General features: G+C 39.8%; 1 protein-coding gene across 3 annotated transcripts in view; it reads right to left on the bottom strand.

Moving 5' to 3' along the window:
• LOC106835758 (ectonucleotide pyrophosphatase/phosphodiesterase family member 3-like) overlaps nt 1-21,221 on the bottom strand; it is a 110,490-nt gene that overhangs the window by 15,220 nt on the left and 74,049 nt on the right. For all 3 annotated transcript variants that reach the window (XM_070496353.1, XM_070496352.1, XM_070496354.1), the window contains 9 exons: nt 20,563-20,671; nt 18,993-19,121; nt 18,599-18,630; nt 15,850-15,977; nt 10,743-10,809; nt 8,785-8,872; nt 7,281-7,459; nt 4,821-4,872; nt 3,565-3,719 (listed from right to left, as the gene is read on the bottom strand). In XM_070496353.1, coding sequence (XP_070352454.1) covers nt 3,565-3,719; nt 4,821-4,872; nt 7,281-7,459; nt 8,785-8,872; nt 10,743-10,809; nt 15,850-15,977; nt 18,599-18,630; nt 18,993-19,121; nt 20,563-20,671 — 939 coding nt within the window. The remainder of the gene's footprint in view (nt 1-3,564; nt 3,720-4,820; nt 4,873-7,280; nt 7,460-8,784; nt 8,873-10,742; nt 10,810-15,849; nt 15,978-18,598; nt 18,631-18,992; nt 19,122-20,562; nt 20,672-21,221) is intronic.

The raw sequence follows: 21,221 nt of genomic DNA, 5'->3' as shown, positions 1-21,221 counted from the left end.
ATTTTCCATAATGTAAGGAAAATGACATGTCTGTATTCAATAGTTAAAATCAGGAAAATGTTAAGGAGGGAAGTTTATTGTAAATTTTATGAGACTGCAGCTGTGGAAGTTGCGCTCAAACAATTTAGTTGGGCAAAATGTTGACTATTTTCTCAAAGTGGGATAGACTTTGGGTTGGGGGCAATGGACCAGGATGGCACTAGCCAGAAAGTATTAAAAAAATTTACACATTTTCTCCTAATTGAAAATCTCGTTTCTTACACACCAAACTTAAACCCTCAAATACAAGTGCAACAGGACTAGGAAAGACAGGACAAGGCCTACTTTTATAAAGGTGAGATTACGCAATAGGCGGTCCTCTAGAAGGATGGTGGGAGATGTGGTCACATCACTTCTGAGTCCTGGGCTCTTGAGAGAAGGCATTGGAACCCCCTGCCCCCCGACACACACATATAAACAGCTTGAATCCTGCCATCTTTCCAGAGTTCCTTACAGGTTTTTAAGCCAGGGATAGAAAGTCAGGAAAACGATAAATAGAACTCAGGTTCTCAGATAAAATCTGAATTCCCTCACTCCTAAAATTCTTCACGAGAAGTAGATGATGAGCGTGGACAGGAAAGCAAGGTGGTTTCACTTCTAGTCTGGCATGGGGATAAAACAAACTAGGAGACAGAATTATTCCATGGAAGTTAAAGACTCTCTATCCTGTAGGCTGAATGTAAAAGCTAAAACCTAAGTATTTGCAGATTGGATAGCTACAATCTTGCCTTATGGCAAGCATAATAACTTCATAGATTTTTAATTATTTTTCTGGTCCTGTGATTTTTTCTACAGGGAAAAATATTTCTTACAGTTAAAAAAAGATTTTTGCAATACCTAACAACATCTCTAGTTTTTAAAGACTCACAAAACATGATTGGTTGTAATTTATGATATCAGAGCTAAAAAGCCTTAGAAACAAAAAAGGCATTTTAAAAATTCAACAATATGGGAGACATAAGCATATATAGACAGAGAGAGGCAGACATGTTCAAAGTACATAGGATCTTCTTCTCTCAGAAAGCCCTTTGATTTCATATGAAATTTCTGAAATGTATATTCTAAATGATACTTGTAATTTTTACTCTTATTTTCAGCTTTTCACTTATTTTCATTTCAGCAGTTCACATCTTCCTACTGAGTAGGCCCGGAACAAAAGACCCATCTACAGTCTGATCAACCTTAATGGTTTCAAAACAGTTGTTGTAGGACCATGATTTCAAATCACAACTACCTCCCCAGAACTCTTCTGAGATAATAACAACAAAAACAAAAATTCAAAAACCCACCAAAACCACAGAAAAACAAAAGCTCCACAAAACTTAAAGGCGCAAGCCAAGTGGGCCCATGCTCCAGAGTGCTTATTTAAAGTCTGATTTTTCAAACACAGAGCTGATTTACAACATTTTTATGTGAATCTCAAAACATCCTTGTATGTAATTTTCTTGAACCACAACATACTAACAGAGTAATTTCTGAATTAGAAAGCAGAAAATTGCTAGAATTCCATCCTGTCACAGGGAGGGAGAAATACACAAGCAGTTCTGTGGGATCAGTAAAAGCAGAGGAACTTTTGGTAACAAAGAAGCTAGTTTTAAAACAATAACAAAAAAGAATTGTACTAAACTCCTAGTTGAGCCCACTTAAAATCTCTCTGCCTTTGATTTCCCCTAAACCTCATGTAAATTCGGAAGTGCAACACAGCAGAAGAAAGTACTAAAAATATAAACATTTCCCTTAATTTCATGCAATGCCTGGTCCCTGGACTTCTCAAAATAGACAATTGAATAGTAAGACTGGCCTTGCATAGACTGCCCCTCTCAAAAACAAAAACAAATAGAAATTATTTTAAGGAATAGACGACTTCATATAGTTGTTTCATAGTATGTTTCACAGTAGGTTGAAGAAAATCATAAACAACTGAACACGGCACATATTAAGAAAGTGATGCTGCCATTAACCATACATATGAACTCAGGTAACTAAAATTTTTGCCCACGTTGGGAAACAAAAGTAGTGCTCCCCCGCCACTGACCACGATTAAACCATTGTCAGCAGCAGAGTCGGCTTTCAGAACACAAAGCTTTAACTGGGAGTGGGAAAATGTGCTTATTTTTCTCCAGAAATCTTGAACTGGAACAAGAGTAAATAATCTGGATACAGCCAATCACTTCCTTTCCACAAAAAGAGGAACATCTGTACCCTGAGGAAGAACAGTAACAGGTTGAGGTTTGTCGTCAGAATCTTTGGATCTAAAATACTAGGGTTTTCTCTACAAAATCAGCTTCTTGACTATTTATTTACCCTTCTGGTTGAAAGTTCTGCTTTGTCTTTAAGTCTTTAAAAATAATGGTGGAGATTTATTCATCCAATGCAGTCATTGAGGAGGCATCTACTGGGCGACTCTACTGTGCTGGGGACACATTAAACAAAACTATTCCTGCCCTGAAGGAGTATTTGGAGTGACATTGAGCAGACTTGGATTTTTGCTTTAATTTACGTTTCCCAGGTTGCTAATGAAGTTCAATTGCTTGGCTCATATCCTTTGCCTATTTATTAACTAAGATGCTTATCATTCTCTCGTTTCTTAGTAGGAACGTATTAGCTATTCTGGATCCTAACTACTATTCTGGATACTGATAATTTGTTTCTTATGTGCAATACAAGTATATTGTCCCATCCATAACTTTCGTCTTTTTGTCACACATTAATGCTAATATAGTCAAATTATTCAATTTCCTCTGTATTTTTCTTGTTGTTCTTGCGTCCTAAGAAATCCTTCTCTATCCTAAGGTCATAAAGATATATACAAAAGAAAATATGCATTTGCTGTTCACATTTATATCTATAAATTCACCAGCAATTTAATTTTGTATATGGTGTGAGATAGGGATCTAATATTTTCTTTCTTATGGTAGCCAAATGTCCCAGCATCATTTATGGAAAAGAAGTTTGCCAGATAGTGAAGAGGGAAGAGGGTTTAAACAACTGGGTCCCACCCTCAGTCTGGAGAGATCTGTGACGTAGCACACCTGTACATCTAAGTCTAGCCTGACTTATTAGAGAGCTAGAGCCTTCAGGGAAGAGGTAGCTCTCATTCACAGTGTGTCCTTTGTGCCTACTACAGCACACAGCAGATAGGAAAGTATCTGTTAAATATTCAAATAAATACAAAGCCCTTTATAATCTATTTACCATCACTTTCTAGGTGCACCCACCATATACTTAGGATATACCAAATGAATAGTGTGTACTTCCTATTGCTTCTCTTTGAAATCTTCTTTTCTATCTATCTTACCAGTTGGACAGTTGGACTGAAAACACTTTCTAATTTCTCCTCCAGGCAAAACACAATGTGTTCCTCTTTTGCACCCACAGAGAACCTTTAAATACCTTTAAGCAATACCGGGGACATTGTTGTACAAGCCACAGGCCAGTGAGCTCCTTTGGGAGCTCTACTGAAAATCGAAATTCAACTCTTAGAATATTAGAGAACTACATGGATCAATGGACACAGGAACTTACTGGATTGGGAACTGTGTATGAGCTCCAAAGGGGCATCCTGATGTCTTTTCCAAATCCACTGACGTATTCCCTATGATAAAGGAGACAGTGTTCCTTGTTCTTCTGCATAACCCTGGGCCTCCCAAATGGCAAATTTAGTTTCTCTGTTGCTGTTACTAAAATAAAAATAACATAAAATAAAAATGTTTGTAAAATTAGCAAACGCTTCTATGCATAATACCTGTCATTCTCTGATGGCATATTTTGTGCCAGGCACTCTGATAAATATTTTACATACTTAATCTCTTTTATTTCTTACAACCCTATGAGCTAGGTGTTATTATTCCATTATACAGATTGCAAAACTAAGGCTTCAATAAGTAATTTAGCCAAGCAGCTAACAGCTCACAGGACATAAGTGAAGAGATAAAACCCCCAAATCTAAAGAATATATGTTATAACAAAGATGACCTACAGTAATAACTGTCACAGGGAAGATACTGGAATTTTACACAAAGTAAGTCCTAATGTATTTACTTATTTTTAATTGTCTGCTCCTATAACCTAAAAATCCACCAATTATTGATAGTTTAAACACCTGCAGTGTATTCATGCCATGGAATAACACTCAGCAGATCATAAGAAGCGTATCAAACAACCAACACATTTACTGAACTCCTACTGGGAGCCAGGCGCTACTCTAAGTGCACACGCACATTAACTCCTCTAATCTTCATAACAACTCTACAAAGGAGGTGTCCCCATTTTACAAATGATGAAACAGGCCTAGTGAGTCTAATACAAGAATACTTAAAAGATAACAGGTAATAATAACACTGCTACAGGCCAGGCTCTGTTCTAAATTCTTTCCATGGATTAACTCTTTTAATCTTTACGACTACATGAGGTGGGTACCATTATTATAGATGAGGAGACAGGCACAGAGAGGTTGAGTGATTTGGGCCAGTTTACCCAGCCAGAGAGCAGTAGAGGTAGGCTTCAAACCCAGGCAGTTTGATCTCTTCACATCTCAGAAAGGGAGCAGGGGACTGAGGATGAGACGTGACCATTTCAAGAAATTTGTTATGTTCTTGGAACCACTGCAACTACCCCATGCTTGCTATTGTTATTAGATCTGGGGGTTTTTGTCCTCCTGTACATTAGCAATAAAATCTTTATGTTCAAAGCCCCTGTGAGCTTATTTTGAAGAATTCCAAAAAGGCTGTGTCTTGTTAGGTCTAAACATCAAAGACTTAACATGTTTTCTATTGACTTACTTTCATCTTGGGTGAGATTTAGCATTTGATTCGCGTATTCTAGAGAAGTATCCTGCAAGACAATGTGGGAGAGGGGAGAAAGCAAAACATATGTGACGTATCTTTTAAAAGGTGATGATAAATAGATGACAAGCAATAGGATATAGTGGAGTATATGAGGAAGCCATTTGGGTTAAAACTAATCTGGCCTGAACTTGTTTTTCCAAAAGGGCCTGACATGAGCTGTTGAGTGTGCATTGTATATCTGTTTTAAATATTTACTAAGTCCCAAAGACAATAACAATGCCCTTAAAGATAAGGATATAACTTTGCCCACATCAGCATTTCCTTAAGGATAAGCACCTCTCCCTAAACGAAGGATTAATTGCTGACCTGCTGCACTCACCTTGTGACCATCTACCTTGAAACCACTGACTTGCTCTGTTCACTGAATTGCTGTGCCAGCAAAGCAATCTCATGACTACCGTAAAAGGGACATTGCTGTCATATGTGATGTGTGCTCTTTAATGGTATTTAACTCTGTACACTCTACTTCTTTGGAGCGCTCCCTTCCTTTGTGAAAGGACTCCCCTGGGCTATATGGTCCTGAGAGTTGGCTCATAATAAAGTCACCCCAACTTTGATTTACAGATTGGTGATGGATTACTTGCATTGATAGTGATCAAGATTATTTCTGCAGTAATCACATGAATGTTTTACTACTGAACAAAGAAACCAGACTTGCTTCAGTTTAAATTCCAATTCCGCCACTTAGAAATATAAAGAAACTACTACTCCCAGGAATACTTTCTTTTTGTGAGAATTTGCAAAGAGGAGATTAATAATGAGGCCGAGCATGCTTACTACAGCTGGAATCTACTACTAAGTTGGTGTGACAACACCCCAGGGCTTCTCAAGCTCTAACACACACACAACTCCCTTGCAGCGTGTTGAAATGAAGATTCTGACTCAGGGAGCCTGAGCTCAGCGGGGCTGAGATTCTGGATCTCCCGCCAGCTTGCAAGTGGTGCAGATGCTGATCCTGGGATCACACCTTGAAGAGCGAAGGGCATTCTTCATAGAGAAGAACTTGCGGTTTGCAGTCAGGGAAGCCAAGCTTCTGTGACCTTGGACAGTTTACCTAACTTCTCTAAGCCCCCTTTATCTCTAAAATGGGGAATGCAACACCCACCTTTAATGTTTATTATTGTTACTTCAAATGGTGGTTCCACTGAGGTTATTGGAAGCAGTAGGTAGGAAACCCACACCCCCCACCTCTGATCTTTGCTGTGGATTTGATTTTCTTTGGGAAGTTTGACTGGACTTTTGTTCCTCAAAGCATCTTTGGTTGGTTATTTATTTACACGTTTATTTATTTATGAGGTGCAGTGGTATTCTGAGGACAGAGAATGTGGAGTTTTGCTGACTCCTGGCTCTGAGGAATAATTCTCGCCTGAGGCAGAGGTTTTATTTAGCTCTGTTTAGTTTGAACTTGGCATCAAATGCACCTTGACATCCGTTTTAGCTTGATGGACTCCTGACGACAGGGCTTCAAGTCCTTTCTGCAATTCCAGCCCCATCCAGGGGCTCCAGTTCTCACAGGTGGGCTTGGTCCTTGCAATCAGCTCCTGTTCTGACTCCAGGCCTTTCGGGGGGCCCTCGCAGTGCTGGAACCTCACTGTGCTGAGTCTCCTGGGATCTGAAATTCTGCCCCTGAACTCAGCCAGGCGCCTGACCCACTAAAAAGGGCTTTCCCAGTGCTGACTGCCTGTTAGCCAGACTCCACGCATTGCCTGAGGGGACTCTTCACTGCTCCCTAAAGAGGCCCTCCCGCTCTGGAGGTTGGGCTTCTCGCTGGGTAGACTCCAGGGCCTAGACCCTAGGGGGTGTGTCTGAGCTAGACCACAATCCTGCAGCCACGCAGCCATGGGTATTTGCTACAAACAACCAAGCTTGACCATCTGATTCTTGAGCTGTAACAGCGATGGTTCCTGAGGGAAACCAAAGGGCTCCAAGATTCTACCATTTTGAATGGTTAAGGACAGTCAGCTTATAAGGGAATAAACAACTTCCAAATAGTGCTTTCCAGTTTACAAAGCACATTCACGTACTTAAACCTATACTGTATTTCTCATTTCCAGATAAGGTTCAGAGAAACCACATACATTACTTAGTAAATATCCGAGCTAGAACACAAACCTCGTTGTCAGCTACCCTGGTTATAGATTTAGCTTGCCCCTTTTCATTCGTATGGATACATGAACTTATTATGTAGGGGTTTTGTTGCTGTTGTTTTTTGCTGAGGAAGATTCACCCTGAGCTAACATCTGTGCCAATCTTCCTCTATTTTGTATATGGGATGCCACCACAGCATGGCTGCTGACAAGTGGTATAGGTCCGTGCTTGGGAACTGAACCCAGGCTGTTGAAGCAGAGTGTGGTGAACTTAACCACTAGACCACTGGGCCAGCCCATTACTTACCCTTTGTAGCTGAGGGCACGAACAGTCGAGAGCATCTGTGGGCAACGGAACAGTAAAGCCACAAACAGAGAACTTTGACACTTCCTCTTCATGGGATGGCTCATAAAAAGGCACCTTCAGAAGATGGTTTAAACTGCCATGGGTACCATTGTTTGGTGCTGGTTGAATGTGTAGAAGATCTGTTTTCAGAAATTCAGAGTAGTTTTAAGTTGGAAGGCAACAACATCTCTGGAAGATGGGAGAAAACAAGGCCCCCTGTTCACTTCCTTCAATAAATTCTGCAGCAATGCAGTCGCGTCCCGCACATGCTGTTCAGTTTACTAACTTTCTTCCCAGAGTTCCCATCACCCAGCCTTTCTGGAGAACAGGACCAGTTGCTATAGATGAGCTGCAGGAACTTTTAGGAAGCGTTTCTGTTCCTCCAGAGAAAAACATCATTGTTTAAATCATCCCTTTGTTCCTTAAACATATCATGGTTTTCTAGCATAAAAAGCTATCTTTTTAGTAAAAACAAACTGAAAGAACTTAATTTACAATCTTACTTGTACTATTTTTATTTAATTATATGAAAATTCTCTAAGGACAGATACTATTTAAAAATTAAACTAGTGAATTTTGCTTAATATGTAGAGAACTTTTTCTAATGTTTTTCTATAAAAACAAAACTTGCAAATATTTCACAGACATGGGCGTTTAGTGGCTCCTGCTGAGCACCGCCCAGTAGGTCTCTCCTAGACCCGGAATCGTATCTGGTTCCTTCTAAGCCTCTTCCCATAGGGCCAGCAGCCTGACCACACACTCAGCCTTGGGCACCAAGAACTGAAGCTCTTAAGGCGACAACACGTGACTTTTAAATGACACTTTCTGGTCTCTAAGTCACATTCAATCACCACAGGCCAGGACAAGATTGAGAGCGACAACTGTGAGCATACTTTGTGCAGAGTCCTTTGGCCAAAGGTGAAAATGCAACGCGCCCCTTGCCTTGCTGACATCAACGACTTGTTAACACAGCGGTCTGAGGCAGGCACGGAGGCAGAAAGGGCAGGTGAGATGCCCCAAAACTCGAATTCTTTAAGATTTGTTAAGACTCAGTGTGGTAACAAGTGTCTCTCCAAATAGGACTTTCTTACCATCCTGTTATTCCAGAAGCTTTCTCTCTGTAATTACAAGAAAACACTTGTGTTTTTCAGTGTGTTTTTCCTGCTTTGAAAAGTTGGAAGTCTAATTTTTTTTAGCTGTTTTATTAAATTAAATTTTCATATAGTAACTAATAGAAAAGCTGGTCTCCTGAGATCTAATGTTTATTGTTCCTAGAAGGACAAAAAGACTTCATTCCTATAGCTGAATAATTCTGAATAATAAATATTTCTTCCTCATCTTTTCTACTTTCCGTCTTCTCAGTGCAGAGCATCCACCTTTGGGATTCAATGTACCATCAATTTCAAAATATATATTTTAAAACTCTATCCACATTTCGCCGTTGTATTTATATGGACATACTTACCACATATTAGGTTATAGAGTTCAATATTTTCGAACGGTTCAATTTCAGTCTTCTCTTTAAAACTGGGTCCATGTGCCAGAAAGATAGCCTAGGTGGAAACGGTCCTACTATTACTAGATGCCATCTAAACTCAGAAACAGATGGTGGAAGAGACACAATTTTCCTTCTATACCAGCTCTCCCATTTGCAGCTTAGGCTTCTGTAAGGATTTCTGTTCCGATCTGAAATGATTTCTACATCATTTCCAGCTGTGGTGTTGTACAATCTCAATCAAATATAATCCACCCTGTGTTCCCTTCTCTCTCTATCTGCGTCCACAGCACGTCAGATGCCAACAGGCTAGGAGACTACAAGCAACAGTGGACAAGCCACATCAGCACAGTTCCACCACAGCTGGGCAACAGAAATTAGCAATTTGTCACATAACATCTCGTATTCTTTTTATATGCCATTCATATCATTGCTCAAATATGTTAACATGTGGCAAAAAATGTGGAAGTTTCTAAGCATTAAATTTTTGCACAACTTCTATAAACCCACTGATTTTTCAGACGTATCTCCCCTTTACTTTTAGGATGAAGAGACCTAAATATTTTTATTTATATTAATTAATTAATGTTAACTTAATCATATTCTTTATAACAGATCTAGTTGTTTTAGACTGTAAACAACTAGAAGAAAACCATCAAACATAAATAAGCGATTGTTTTCTGGTAACAGGGATACACACATATATATATTTTTATTTTATATGTGTATATTTTATACACATATATTTTTTTCCCAAAATAGACAGCAAAGGATTGGAGGTGTAGGTTTTTCTTGCAGAAATTAACTTAATTATCAAATAGCACCCTAATTAAGAGAGAAGTGCTCTGTCTGCAGAGATTTTTCAAATTTTTCCAAAGAGGTATAACTCCTCATGACAATGTTAGGAGGCAGTACATTCAAAAGAGCCTAACATTTTTTGCTATTTGGAAAGGGACAGGGCTGTGTGTATATGTGGGGTGCGTGTGTGGTGTCTGCATATGTGTGGGGTGTGTGTGTGGTGTGTATAGTGTGTGTGTATGTATGTAGTGTAGAGCCATGAAGCTCCACCTCTGGGGGACACGGCTGCCCTTCACTCCTGGACTCCTCCAGAGAGCGCCTTCCTGGGCTTCCCCGGCACAGAGGCTGCTGGTTTCCTTCCTGCCTCCCTGGCTCGACTTCTAGGTCTCTGTGCTGGGAGCTCTGTTTCTCCACACCTCTTCTAAGAGAAGTGCTTAGGGCTCTGTACTTGTCCTCCTCTCCCTTACATTCAGTCCCTGAGCATCTTATTTAGGTGCATATCTTTTAAATGTTTTATACGCCTCAAATACAATTTCGGATCTCCAGGTAGACTCTCTCTTAATTGCCTGTGTAACATCCCGACGTGCACGTCTAACACATATTAGGAACTCAACATGTCCAGTTGCATCTCACCCTTCCCCTCCATCAGCGCCAGCCACAAGCTACCATCCTCCCACAGCTATGAGGGCTCTCCCGACACAGCAGACACTCACCCCTGGGCCTTTGCACTGGCTGTTTCTTCTGCCTGAGACATTTGCCCTGAGTATTTGAAAAGTTCTTCCTTCACCTTCTTCAAGTCTCTGCTCAAATGGCATCTCAATGAATCTCACTGTCTCCACCTTATTCAAAGTTTCATACTGTCTTCATGGCACCCGTAACACCCCCAGTCTCCACTTACTCTGCTTTACTTTCTCTTTATTTCCCATAGCACTTATCCCTAACATAGCAAATAATATATTCCTTTATTATGCCAGTTACCTGTATCCCCTTGTTAGAATGAACACCACATGAGGGCAGGGATCTTTATCTGGTCCCTTCACAGATGTATTCAAGAGTCCTGAACATTGCCCGTCACAAAGTAAGTGCTCAATAAATACTCGTTAAAAAAAAAAAAAAAGGCAGTAAGTTACCTCCATGCTCTTAAACTTATTGTCATAACCATGGGTGCCTCCTCCACAGTATGAAAAATCTTTACTCCTATAAAGAAATAATAGTATTACACTGTGATCAGTATATTGATATGACACCTTATGATATGACTGAGCTTTAACGGATTTTTATGTAGCTTCTGCTTTCACATAAGTAAATTTTTCTGTGAACCACAGCATGAATATAGTTATTTTAATGCTCAAATTCATAACCACAGGGGACCAAGCAGAATGGCAGGGGAGACGGAAGGAGAATTCCAGGATCTGTAAATAGAATTCAAAGCCTTTGACTCATAGACAGCGACAAAAAGATGACAGCGGAGGGAGAGATTTTAAGAAAGAATTTGGCTTCAAGCTCACCTGCCCCTTTACACATAACTGTCTGCGTCAGTACAAAGAGTTTGATTAATATGTCACTTGAAGCATTTCAGGACTTTAGAAATAAATCTTTGGAACTGGGAAAAATATTGACTCCTATTTTACAGCGGAGAAGTCTAGTGAAAGAATATCAAAGCACGAACAAAGAACACCCAGGGCGAGTTAATAGAACACTTGGTGAGGGGCAGCCAGCATATTCCCTAAAGTCAGAGGTTATTTTTAACTTTTGGGATTGTCTTCCACAGGCTGTTGCTCTATGACTTGAACAATTTTTCAAATTTGATTAATTTGTCTTTGCCTACTTTTTATGTTTTAATCTTTGAATTGAAGAGTATCAGCAGTTTTTAGTTAGTTTTCATATGAAAGCAAAATAGCAATAGATGAACCTAGACTTTTTTTAAAGGAACAATGTTATATTGGTTCAAATTAGGTCTTTAAGGGGATAAAAAGACTCCTGTTTCCAAAAGTTGGCCTTGAAAGATTCCTCTCATTTGCTTCCCCACTCCCCACCTCCCACGCCCCAGGGCAAGGACACACACACACACACACACACACACACACACACATAATGTTTTCGTTTGTCTTTATATTGTAGGCTTAACTGAAAACAGGACTTAATTTTAGTGTCTTAAAAAATCACCTTTTAAAAAAATTCATAACTGACTCCTACTCAGGTTAAATAAAAATGAATCACAACACTGAGCAGGCCACACTCAACTCTGCCAGGCAGAGGGAAGGCAGGAGAGGCTGAGGACTGCCTGGAATGGGGAGAACACTGGCGTCCTGTTTACAAGGGGCTTAAACTCAGTCACACTAAGGGGCCAGTGCGCGTCCTCCTGTCAGTTAACTCCAATAAAACGGTTGGCATAAGGTACAAGTTGTTTAAAAACATTTTTGTCCTTATTGCATAGATATTTGGTTCGCTGAGATTACTGGCAGTATTTCATTGGGAAGAATTAAGTTTTAAATTCTGTGTGGGAGGTTAGAGTACTCATTAATGAAAGAAAGAAAAGGTCTTTTGAATCAAGTCATTGGTAAAATTTTGTAAAATTGGTCCTTTCTTTATCTTTCAATTTTCAGAAAAATCTAGCTTTTTTATACTTTCAACTCCTAACCCAACTCTATTAGAAAGCTTTGATAAATATTGCAAAGCTTTATTTGGAAGCAAAGGATAAAAATATTGTTAGAAAATGCTCTATTTTCTATTACTTTCCAAAGGAGAACTTGAGAAGTTTGCTCCTCTAACTGCTCCTGTTCATGCTTTCCAACCATCCAGTGGCTCTGGAAATTACATATGGAAAAATGGAAGCTGGCATTTGGAAAAGACGAGTTGATTTTATCTGTCAAAATTTAGCTCAACGTCCAAGCACTGTATGAATTCTTTTGGAACAAATTCTCTTTTACCTTCTCCATGGCTAATTAATAAAGTTGAAATCAAGGCTGGGTTTCTCTGCCACAGCTGGCGATGACACAGAGGGGAGATGAGCACGACTTCGTTCCTGGTACACAATCAGTTGCCAAGTCCTATCTTTCTCTGTGGTACTCTCCACACTTTCCCTTGCTTTCCCTTCTGCTGTCACCATTCTAAGCTCGAGTCCCATTTCCTCTGACTTGAATCAACTTCCTAATTGGTTACCTGACTCTGAATTGGTTATCCAGAATCTTCCCCCCGACACACACACAGACAAATGCTCATGCATGCACACCCACATGCCTAGTCGTATTTAAGACTATTTATCACTGTTGGAAATGGAAACACACATTTTTTTGAGTACAAATGTGGGACAGAACATGATGAGCCCGTACTATCCTGGGAAATCTGTCTTAAGTTCACCATACATGTCTTCCTGATAATGTGCTACCTAATTAGTCTTACCATCCCACCGGCTCCACAGCATCCCTTGGGCTGTCATAAGGCTGAAGAACTGGTCACTGCACACCTTCTAACTGGGCTCCCTGCCACTCACTTGACCATCCTCCTCCATTCGGCAGCTGGAGTGAGCTCTCTGAAATGCACATCCCACTACATTCACCTCCAGCCACCTTGTGGCTACCAATGGTCTCCTACTTTCGTCATGGTCAAAGTCACATTCCCTGGTCATGACAGATAAAGTCCTTCATGCAGAGGGCAGGTTCATTCACCCAGTGCTCTAGCAATATGAGACTACTTGCAATTTCTGGAATCTAGTCTGTCTGTCTGACTCTTTCTTTCTACCCTTCTTGCCCCAGAGCTGCTGCTGACTTTAAAAAGGCACCCACTGCTCTGGGCAATGCTTTTAGAAAAAGAAGCACCTTGAGAAGGCACAGCTTGGCAGTGCTCAAGGCCTGGCAAGCAGACCAGTGCCCTCCAGCAAAGAAAAGTGGTCCCGTTCTTCCTGCAGACACAGCCCCATCAGGGCTTGATGAGCTGAGCAATGGCTACATTTCAGCACCCACTCATCTTCTTGGCTGAGTACCTCGCACAAGGCACAGACTGCAAACTGCACACGGCAAACCTGCCGGATGCCAGCAGTTGGCCGAACCCATCCTGAGTCTTCCAAACATAGAGCAGGAATCGCCCCACCAGGAAGCATTCTCTGACATTCGCACCTGGGGATGTGATCACTCTTTTTGTTTTCCTGAACATTGTACTTGATCTTAGTGCAGAGGTTGTTGCCTGATTATAATTGTTGTCCTCCTCCTCACCTGGGTGAGACACTTATGGCGGGGAAGGTGTCTTTCTCTCCAGTTCTTAGAAAGGTGCCTGGGACATATTTGTTAGTTTCCATTCATAAGATCAAAAGCTATTATTCTCATTCTCTACAAAGCACTTTAACAATACTTTAACTATAGTTTCAGATAATTGGGTTTCCCCAAATTAGTACAATCCAACACATTTTAAGCAAAATAAGGATGATGATGAAGAAATTACACTAAATGATGAAATTTGCTATACTCTTGAAACGCAAATCTAGTCTAGTTACCGAATATTGAACAACATTACTGAGGACAACATACTTTCCCTTAGAAAGTAGGTCTCGTGAGCCTCAGGTATAAGAACTGGAGATCGAGAGGATCCGGGATCAGGTCAGCTGAGACTCCTGGGTTGATCTGGGGAGGGCTGCAGCCAACATTCCTGAGGCTAGTTAGTTTACTTTGCATGCTAAGCACAAGAGAATAAGAAACCAGGCTCACCTTGGGTTACAGATGAGGAAAATGAAGCCCGAGATATGGATTTATCCAAATTCCCACCACAAGGCAGGCCGGGTGCCAGGCCCTGACCTCTCGGGCTGCTGCTCTTTTTACAGCTCACTGCCTGCTGTTCAACGCACAGCTCATCATTTGAGACTGAGTGTCAATGAGTGGTACCCAGAGGTACTCTGGTGGCTGGACTCGCCTTCTATAACCCATCGGTCATGTTGTTGGATGGATGGGCACTTTCTCATTCTGTGCCAGTGGCCTCCTACCTTCTTTAATCTCACGCACTTAACAGTAAATATTTGGAGAACTTACCCACATTTACTTATATATTGCATGTACACATTACTTACAATCTTATATACCTAATATTAGTAAAGCTTAATTTTGTTCAGAGTTTCATCTTCTTTCAGAGAACCTGTCCTGAGCCATAGGAGGAAAGGCTGGGCAAATCTAATCCCGAGAAGAGAGACCACCGCCATCTAGTGACCGGTGTGGGCTGCACACCCTCCGCCCTAGAGCGACAGCGTGGGTTCCTGGTTACGTGTCTTAAAGAACAGGCTCTGCCAAATCTCCAGCTCCTCGTCCTGCACACGCTGATGGTAGAGCTCAGCTCTCTCGTCTTCCATCTCCTCTTTGTTACATCTCTCTTGGCCACTGTATTCCCATTGTCCCCGTAGCCCCTTGGCATGATGCAGCACACACACAACATAGGCCAGAAAACACAGCATGATCCTGACTCCATTTATAACCACTATCACAGGGAAAAATGCTGGAATGAAATTCAGAAATAGGCACCATTTGTTAAACTACCTGAAAGTGTGTACTTATTTGTTTACTGGCTTGTTATCAGTCTTCTCCATTTGAGCAGGAGGGCAGGAATCATGTCTGAATCTCCAGTGCCTGGAACAGGCTCAGCACACATCGAGCACGCATCAACAAAATTGCATTATGCCGTGAATTACTTGGTTATGTTGGGATGGAGCGATTCAGAATGGCTTTTTCTTGAAACACACATATTTTGCAAATTCTCGACAATCAAATTAATTATAATTGTAACTAGAAAAAAGAAGTAAATATTACAACTAATTGGTTAGCTTGGGCTTATAATCATAAATGTGCTCTTTTATAAAAAACACAAAGACAACAAACATCTTAATCAAAAAGCCATGTAATCAGTTACTACCAGCCTGGAAGGCAGCTGATATCATCTTTATGTCCTGTCTGCCGCCTAAAGGAGACCTCAGTGGAGGTTAAGAATGTGCTGGCATGGACGGTCTCTGGAACAGTTGACGAACAGTCCCAGCCTTCCTTCTCACTCTTATTGATAATTGTGAAGATGAGGATGCTAAGATCAGCAATCTAACAACAGTCATCTCAAATACAGGAGTGCTAGAGAGATATAAAATGTCAAGAGAATGTCCATGCTCAGGAAATTTCCATGATCATAGTAGTAGAAGGGTAAAGGTAAGAAAATTTATAACCAAAGATGGTTGTTAAAAGTACTGTGAGATAATCAAATAGACACACAAACCTCACGGCCAGCCAGGGTGGATTCACCAAAAGATGAACTTTGTCTATTCTGATATTTTTGGCAAAGTGTAGTCGTTTGGGCAAATCAGGACTCAAATAGGGTTTGAAATGTTGATCAGGTTTTCGGCACTGAAAAATAGGTAAATTATTTCTTTATGACATTTATAAAATATGCAAGCTAGTTCAACAGTTTCATCTCCTAAGACAATTTATTAAGCACCTTTTAAAACTAAGAGGATTCAAGCTTGGTGAATAAAACGGAGATTAAACCTATTATTAATGCCGTCTAATTCCCTAATTATTAAGAATAATAGGTGTTTTTATTGTTGCAATATTTTGGTTGCAACTAAAAATATGATGTAAATTACACTGTTTGATATTCTAAGTTTTTATTCCTGTCTATATATCTTAAACCACCATAAATCTCCCCTCCTTTTCTGACAGAGAATACATACGTCTTGATTTCGAGTGGCAATTACAACTTTGCAGTCTAAATTACATATAAAAGTATATACTACATTAGTAAATATGAGTGAAAATTTTAAAAACCACTTTAATTGCACCAAAAAAATCTCTTCATTATTGACTCAATTTACCCTTTAAATAACCTACACACTTGCTTAATTTTCAAATCAAGTCAACAGTTTTTGAAATCTAGTAGTCTTCCTATCTGAAAAATTCATGAATTTCTCATGAACTGGAGTGAAATTTTGTTTCTTTAGTAAATACTGCTGTAACTACATGGCATATTTTAAAACTATGCAAATCATATTGTTATCTATCACGTAAAGAAAGTGAGGAAATGAGAAATAGAATTACAAAGGACCTTTATCTTCCTTGTGACCTTTTTGAGAAAGAAGAGAAAAAGACATACAGGTAAAAATATGAGGAAATGAGTTTTTCTACTTCCTCACTTTCTAATTTAGTTTAAGCCTCAATAATCTCATAAATATTTCAAATCTGTGTCACTATTATCTCATGCTCAATTTATATAAGAAAAGTAAGACACTATGAAATTGAACAAAAAACATGTTAAAAAGAAATATAGAAAATAGGAGAGTAAAGAGTTATGGAATGAAAAGGGGAAAGAGAAGAGTATTTATTGCACAGATATTTCTGCCAGTTTTTTTCTTGCCTATTTTGGTCTCTTTTCCAGGCTTCTTGTTTTTCCACTTTTTCATTTATCATTACTTCCTTCTTAAGCCAGTATTTTGGTAACTTCCAGGTAAGCGCATGATGGCAGCTGCTGAGTATGCAGCTTCCTCAAAGACTCAAGGGACTAGAATGTGCCCTTAAGGACCACAGATCATTTGATGAGTCATGGTTTCCTAGCTGTCTGTGTAGCCAGAGTAAATCCAGAGAAAACTGGGGGCACACTGCCAACCTCTGAAGAAGTACTGGGTTTTGCATTTGAGATGAAGACAGAAGAACTGAGATAAAAGTTGGGTCATTTTATCTAAGAACAAAGTTGATGCTGTCGTCGGTCATGCAGCCAGCATGTTGTGGGACTTAGAGTTGCCTGTTCATGTGCGGTTACATTTGTCTAATATGAGCTCAACACAGGTCCAGAGAACAGCATTACTGGGAATATTGTACTACCACATGGAATATCTTCCCAGGAATAATAGACTACTTCGTGAAATGGTAGTCCATTCTGGGGGTCCTGGAGCTCCGGGCCCTCTCCATGTATGGGATGCCATGTAGTGGATTTCCAGAGCCTGCAGTATCCAATCTCCTTGCACCAGTCGGATTGCTGGGGATTTGCCCTTCCTCATCCCACCAAGAGGACTTCAGCTGTATGGACCATGAGGTGACGGAAAAAAGGGACGGCAATGTGCAGACTGAGAGTCCACATGTTGAAAATGCTCACTACTCACCCAACCAGCATGAACACACTGCATGTACACCCTTCACCAGTAGGGGGTGGCATTGTCTATCTGCTTACTCAAGATCAGACTCTTAGGAGGGGTAAGAGGAAAAAGGAGGGACTGACGCCCTGGGGGATTTCTGCTCTAGCTGTCATTCCCACTTCAAACTCACAGTGGATCTCAGGTTTGGTAACCATTCCTTAGCCGGTGTTTCCTTATCTTCAGTCGTTCACATTTCATCCTAATCATTTTCACTATACTTGCATGGCAACTGTCCTTAAATAAGCCGAGCCCCATGCCAAGAAACGGTGAACTCGTGAATTCCATATCATAGATATGTATTTGTGAATATACCTTAAATAGAGAACTAGTCAAACTACCACATGAGAATATTTCAGGTCTCTCCAGGAGTGGTGAACTCCGCCTTGGAAAGTCCAGATTGTTTTAAACTATCTGGAATTTGTCCTGCTCATTCACTTACAACCTGGGACATGGGAACCAATCAAAAGCAGTCGCAGTTATCCTTAGAGGGGAAGCAGATGATTTTTCGGACCTGTCCAAAAAGATGTGTAGAGTCTGTAACTCCCCACAAAAAACGTGAAAAGCGATGCTGCCTGAAACTTGAAGGAAACATCAGCCCATTCAAGGAAAACCGGGCGTCAGCACCTTACCCTAAACCGATTTCCTGTGACGGTGCTAACGCCAAAGGGAAAACAACTGAGACGAAAGCAACTGATGCGCACATAAGACAAGGTTGAGGGAGGGTTTAAAACATAAATTACAAGGGGCCTGGACTCAGAAATACAGAATACAAATTTCCTGAAAACAGATTAAGGACATTACATTAACTTAAATAGATTCATTAGGAGGCTGTATACTTACACTGAGGTTTCTAACAATTTCTTCAGAATTAACTGTTTCAAAGGAAAAAAATAAATCACATTACAATGATACTGGATAACTGCAACAAATGTGAACACACAGGGGAATCTGACACATTAATTTATTAATGATTATGATCTGGTAAAATTAAATAAAAAATTATTTCAGCATTTAAGAATGGAAGGAATGTATTTGTACCCAACAACATTAGCTCCTCCCAAAGACTTTACAGACTGACTAACCTTACACACGGGAATTTCTCACTTGCTTCTGTGTGATCTTCCCAAGAAGTCAGAAGAGGGGCCTAGTAATCCCCACATCCTCAGAATCGGGGGCCATGGTTACTCACTTTAAGGTTTACCTTTTTGTTCCATATGGGCATCTTCATACTTACAGCTATAAAAGTCTTGAGGCACATTATAAGCCCTGATGCGGGGGGCAGGCCCTTCATACATGTAGAAGTTCACTTGGGGTAAATAATCAGTCATATATTCCACTTTCTCACAGTAAGTCTGATCCATTCCTGGAAAAAAATAAAATTATCTTCTGAATGTATATAGATGGTAACAATAGGTTGTCTTTGCTCACATCAGATAGGGCATACTTGATGTCACAGATCTCAAACCAAGCTACCTGAGAACCTATACAATCTGCCCTGTACTCTGCTCCAAATAGCAGACCTTGAAAGTCTTGGCAGTGGAAGAGAAGGCTCATGTTCATGAGCGAAGAACAGACAGGAGTTATAACCAGAGCATTTGTTCAATGTAGATAAATTAAGGTAATTTCCAGGAAGAAAATCCTCTGTAGGAAGCTAATTGATTTTTATAACATCTGACTTGTACACAAAGCCACATAATATATTTTTAAATAAAAAAAGTAACATGCATTTTTCTAAAACAATACATTAAGAGAATAAGGATTAGAGAATATTTACTTTTCGTAAGTGTATTATTTACATTTATATAAACAGCACGTGCTGTAAAAAAGATTTGGGAGTTAAAGCTTCCTTATTTGAAGATTCTTCAGAGTACATCAAAATTTGTATTTTTATTATTTTATCATTTTTGATTTTTATTTTTATAATTTCTTTTAACAGAATGTGCATTAAAATATTTCTTTTAACTTTAAAACAGTGGACCAAAGTGTTAGGGAACCATTTTAGAAATTTTTAGAATAAACTGCTATCTTCCACATTATTTTGATGTCGTAAAATGCAAACAGAAGTTGTGCAGACAGCGCCTTCTGCTCTTCTCGCCCCAGGCCTGGTTCCTCCACAGCTCCTGTAGTTCAGCTTGAATGTCCTCCTAGAGAAGATGGTTCTGACCACCCAGTGGGAAAAGGTCCACTTCTGCTACATGTACCTGTGAACATGCCATGTCTAGTGAAGTACACGGCATTGAGTAAGCCCTTAAAATATATGTGTTGAATGAATGAGGAGTTCAAAACTGTGTGAGGTGGCAGAGAGCGTGGCGGCTGTCCCACATCCTTTAACACTCAGGTTAGCCGAAATGGAGAATTCACCTCAAATGACAAACATGGAGTGACAGGGACTTTATAGAAGTCTATTCACACAAATCAAAAAAAATAATACACAGGACATGGTAAAACCAGCCAATACAGTAAACTTCAGCCAATCCATGTGAGTGAACCACCGCTGAAAGGAGGCCAGAAAAGCACCTTTATGATTGAATAACAATCCAATTGAATCTCCGTTAAGTACAACTCATTCCACTTTTACAGAAAATTAAGTGTATGAATGGATGTTAGAATAATTGAACTAGAATAATTGAAATTTTAATTTTAGTCCTCTATTTATCACAGCCCACGATTAAATTCATTCTTTGCTTATCCAAGAGCTTCTAGGTGCAGAAGTACAGAATTTAAAATAGCATTATTATTAATGTCTGCTCCCTGAAGTGATAAGATGGAATCAACGATAAAATATGATGTAAAAACAGGCATACCATGGTCAGTCACAAGGATTATATTGACACAATTGTCTAAATTCCGCTGTTTCAGGCCTTCCATCAACATTCCTAAAGCATTATCTACCAACTGCAATGCTTGAATTACCTAAGGAAAAAAGAAACTGGAGTTCAGATTGTCTCCATGAATTACAGTTTAATTAACCAAATCATTATCTAATCGAGTGAAAATTAAACACGTTTCCTTCCCTGAATTGTTGGGCTTTGAAATAAGACATCAGAGTCCAGCACCCACACTACTACATTCACCAAATACCAATTCCCTAAATTTCTACAAATGAAAAAATTAAACCATGTTCTCTACAAAGGAAGATAGACTACTAGGCCATAAATATCTGAGAAAAATGTTCATAGTCAGCAAACATTATTCAACCGCAAAGGTTTTCATGATAATGACCAGTGTTGGGGAGTGGGGTCACAGACTGTTCTATAGGAGCTTAAATGGTTGCACATGCTCTGGAGGCTCATGTGACAATGTGTAACCAGAGAGTTAAAAAGGGGCAGACCCTGGGACCTGATAATTCTACTTCTGGACATTTGCCCTAAGTAACACTTAGAATACAAATGTAGATTTACAAACAAGGATGCTCATCACATTATTTATGTATCATTTAAATACAAGAAAAAATAAATAATGA

The sequence above is a fragment of the Equus asinus genome, chromosome 24 (assembly GCF_041296235.1).
Source record: "Equus asinus isolate D_3611 breed Donkey chromosome 24, EquAss-T2T_v2, whole genome shotgun sequence".
NCBI classification, from domain to species: Eukaryota; Metazoa; Chordata; class Mammalia; order Perissodactyla; family Equidae; genus Equus; species Equus asinus.
Note: the sequence above shows the minus strand (reverse complement) of the source record. Positions and strands in the feature narration are given on the sequence as shown.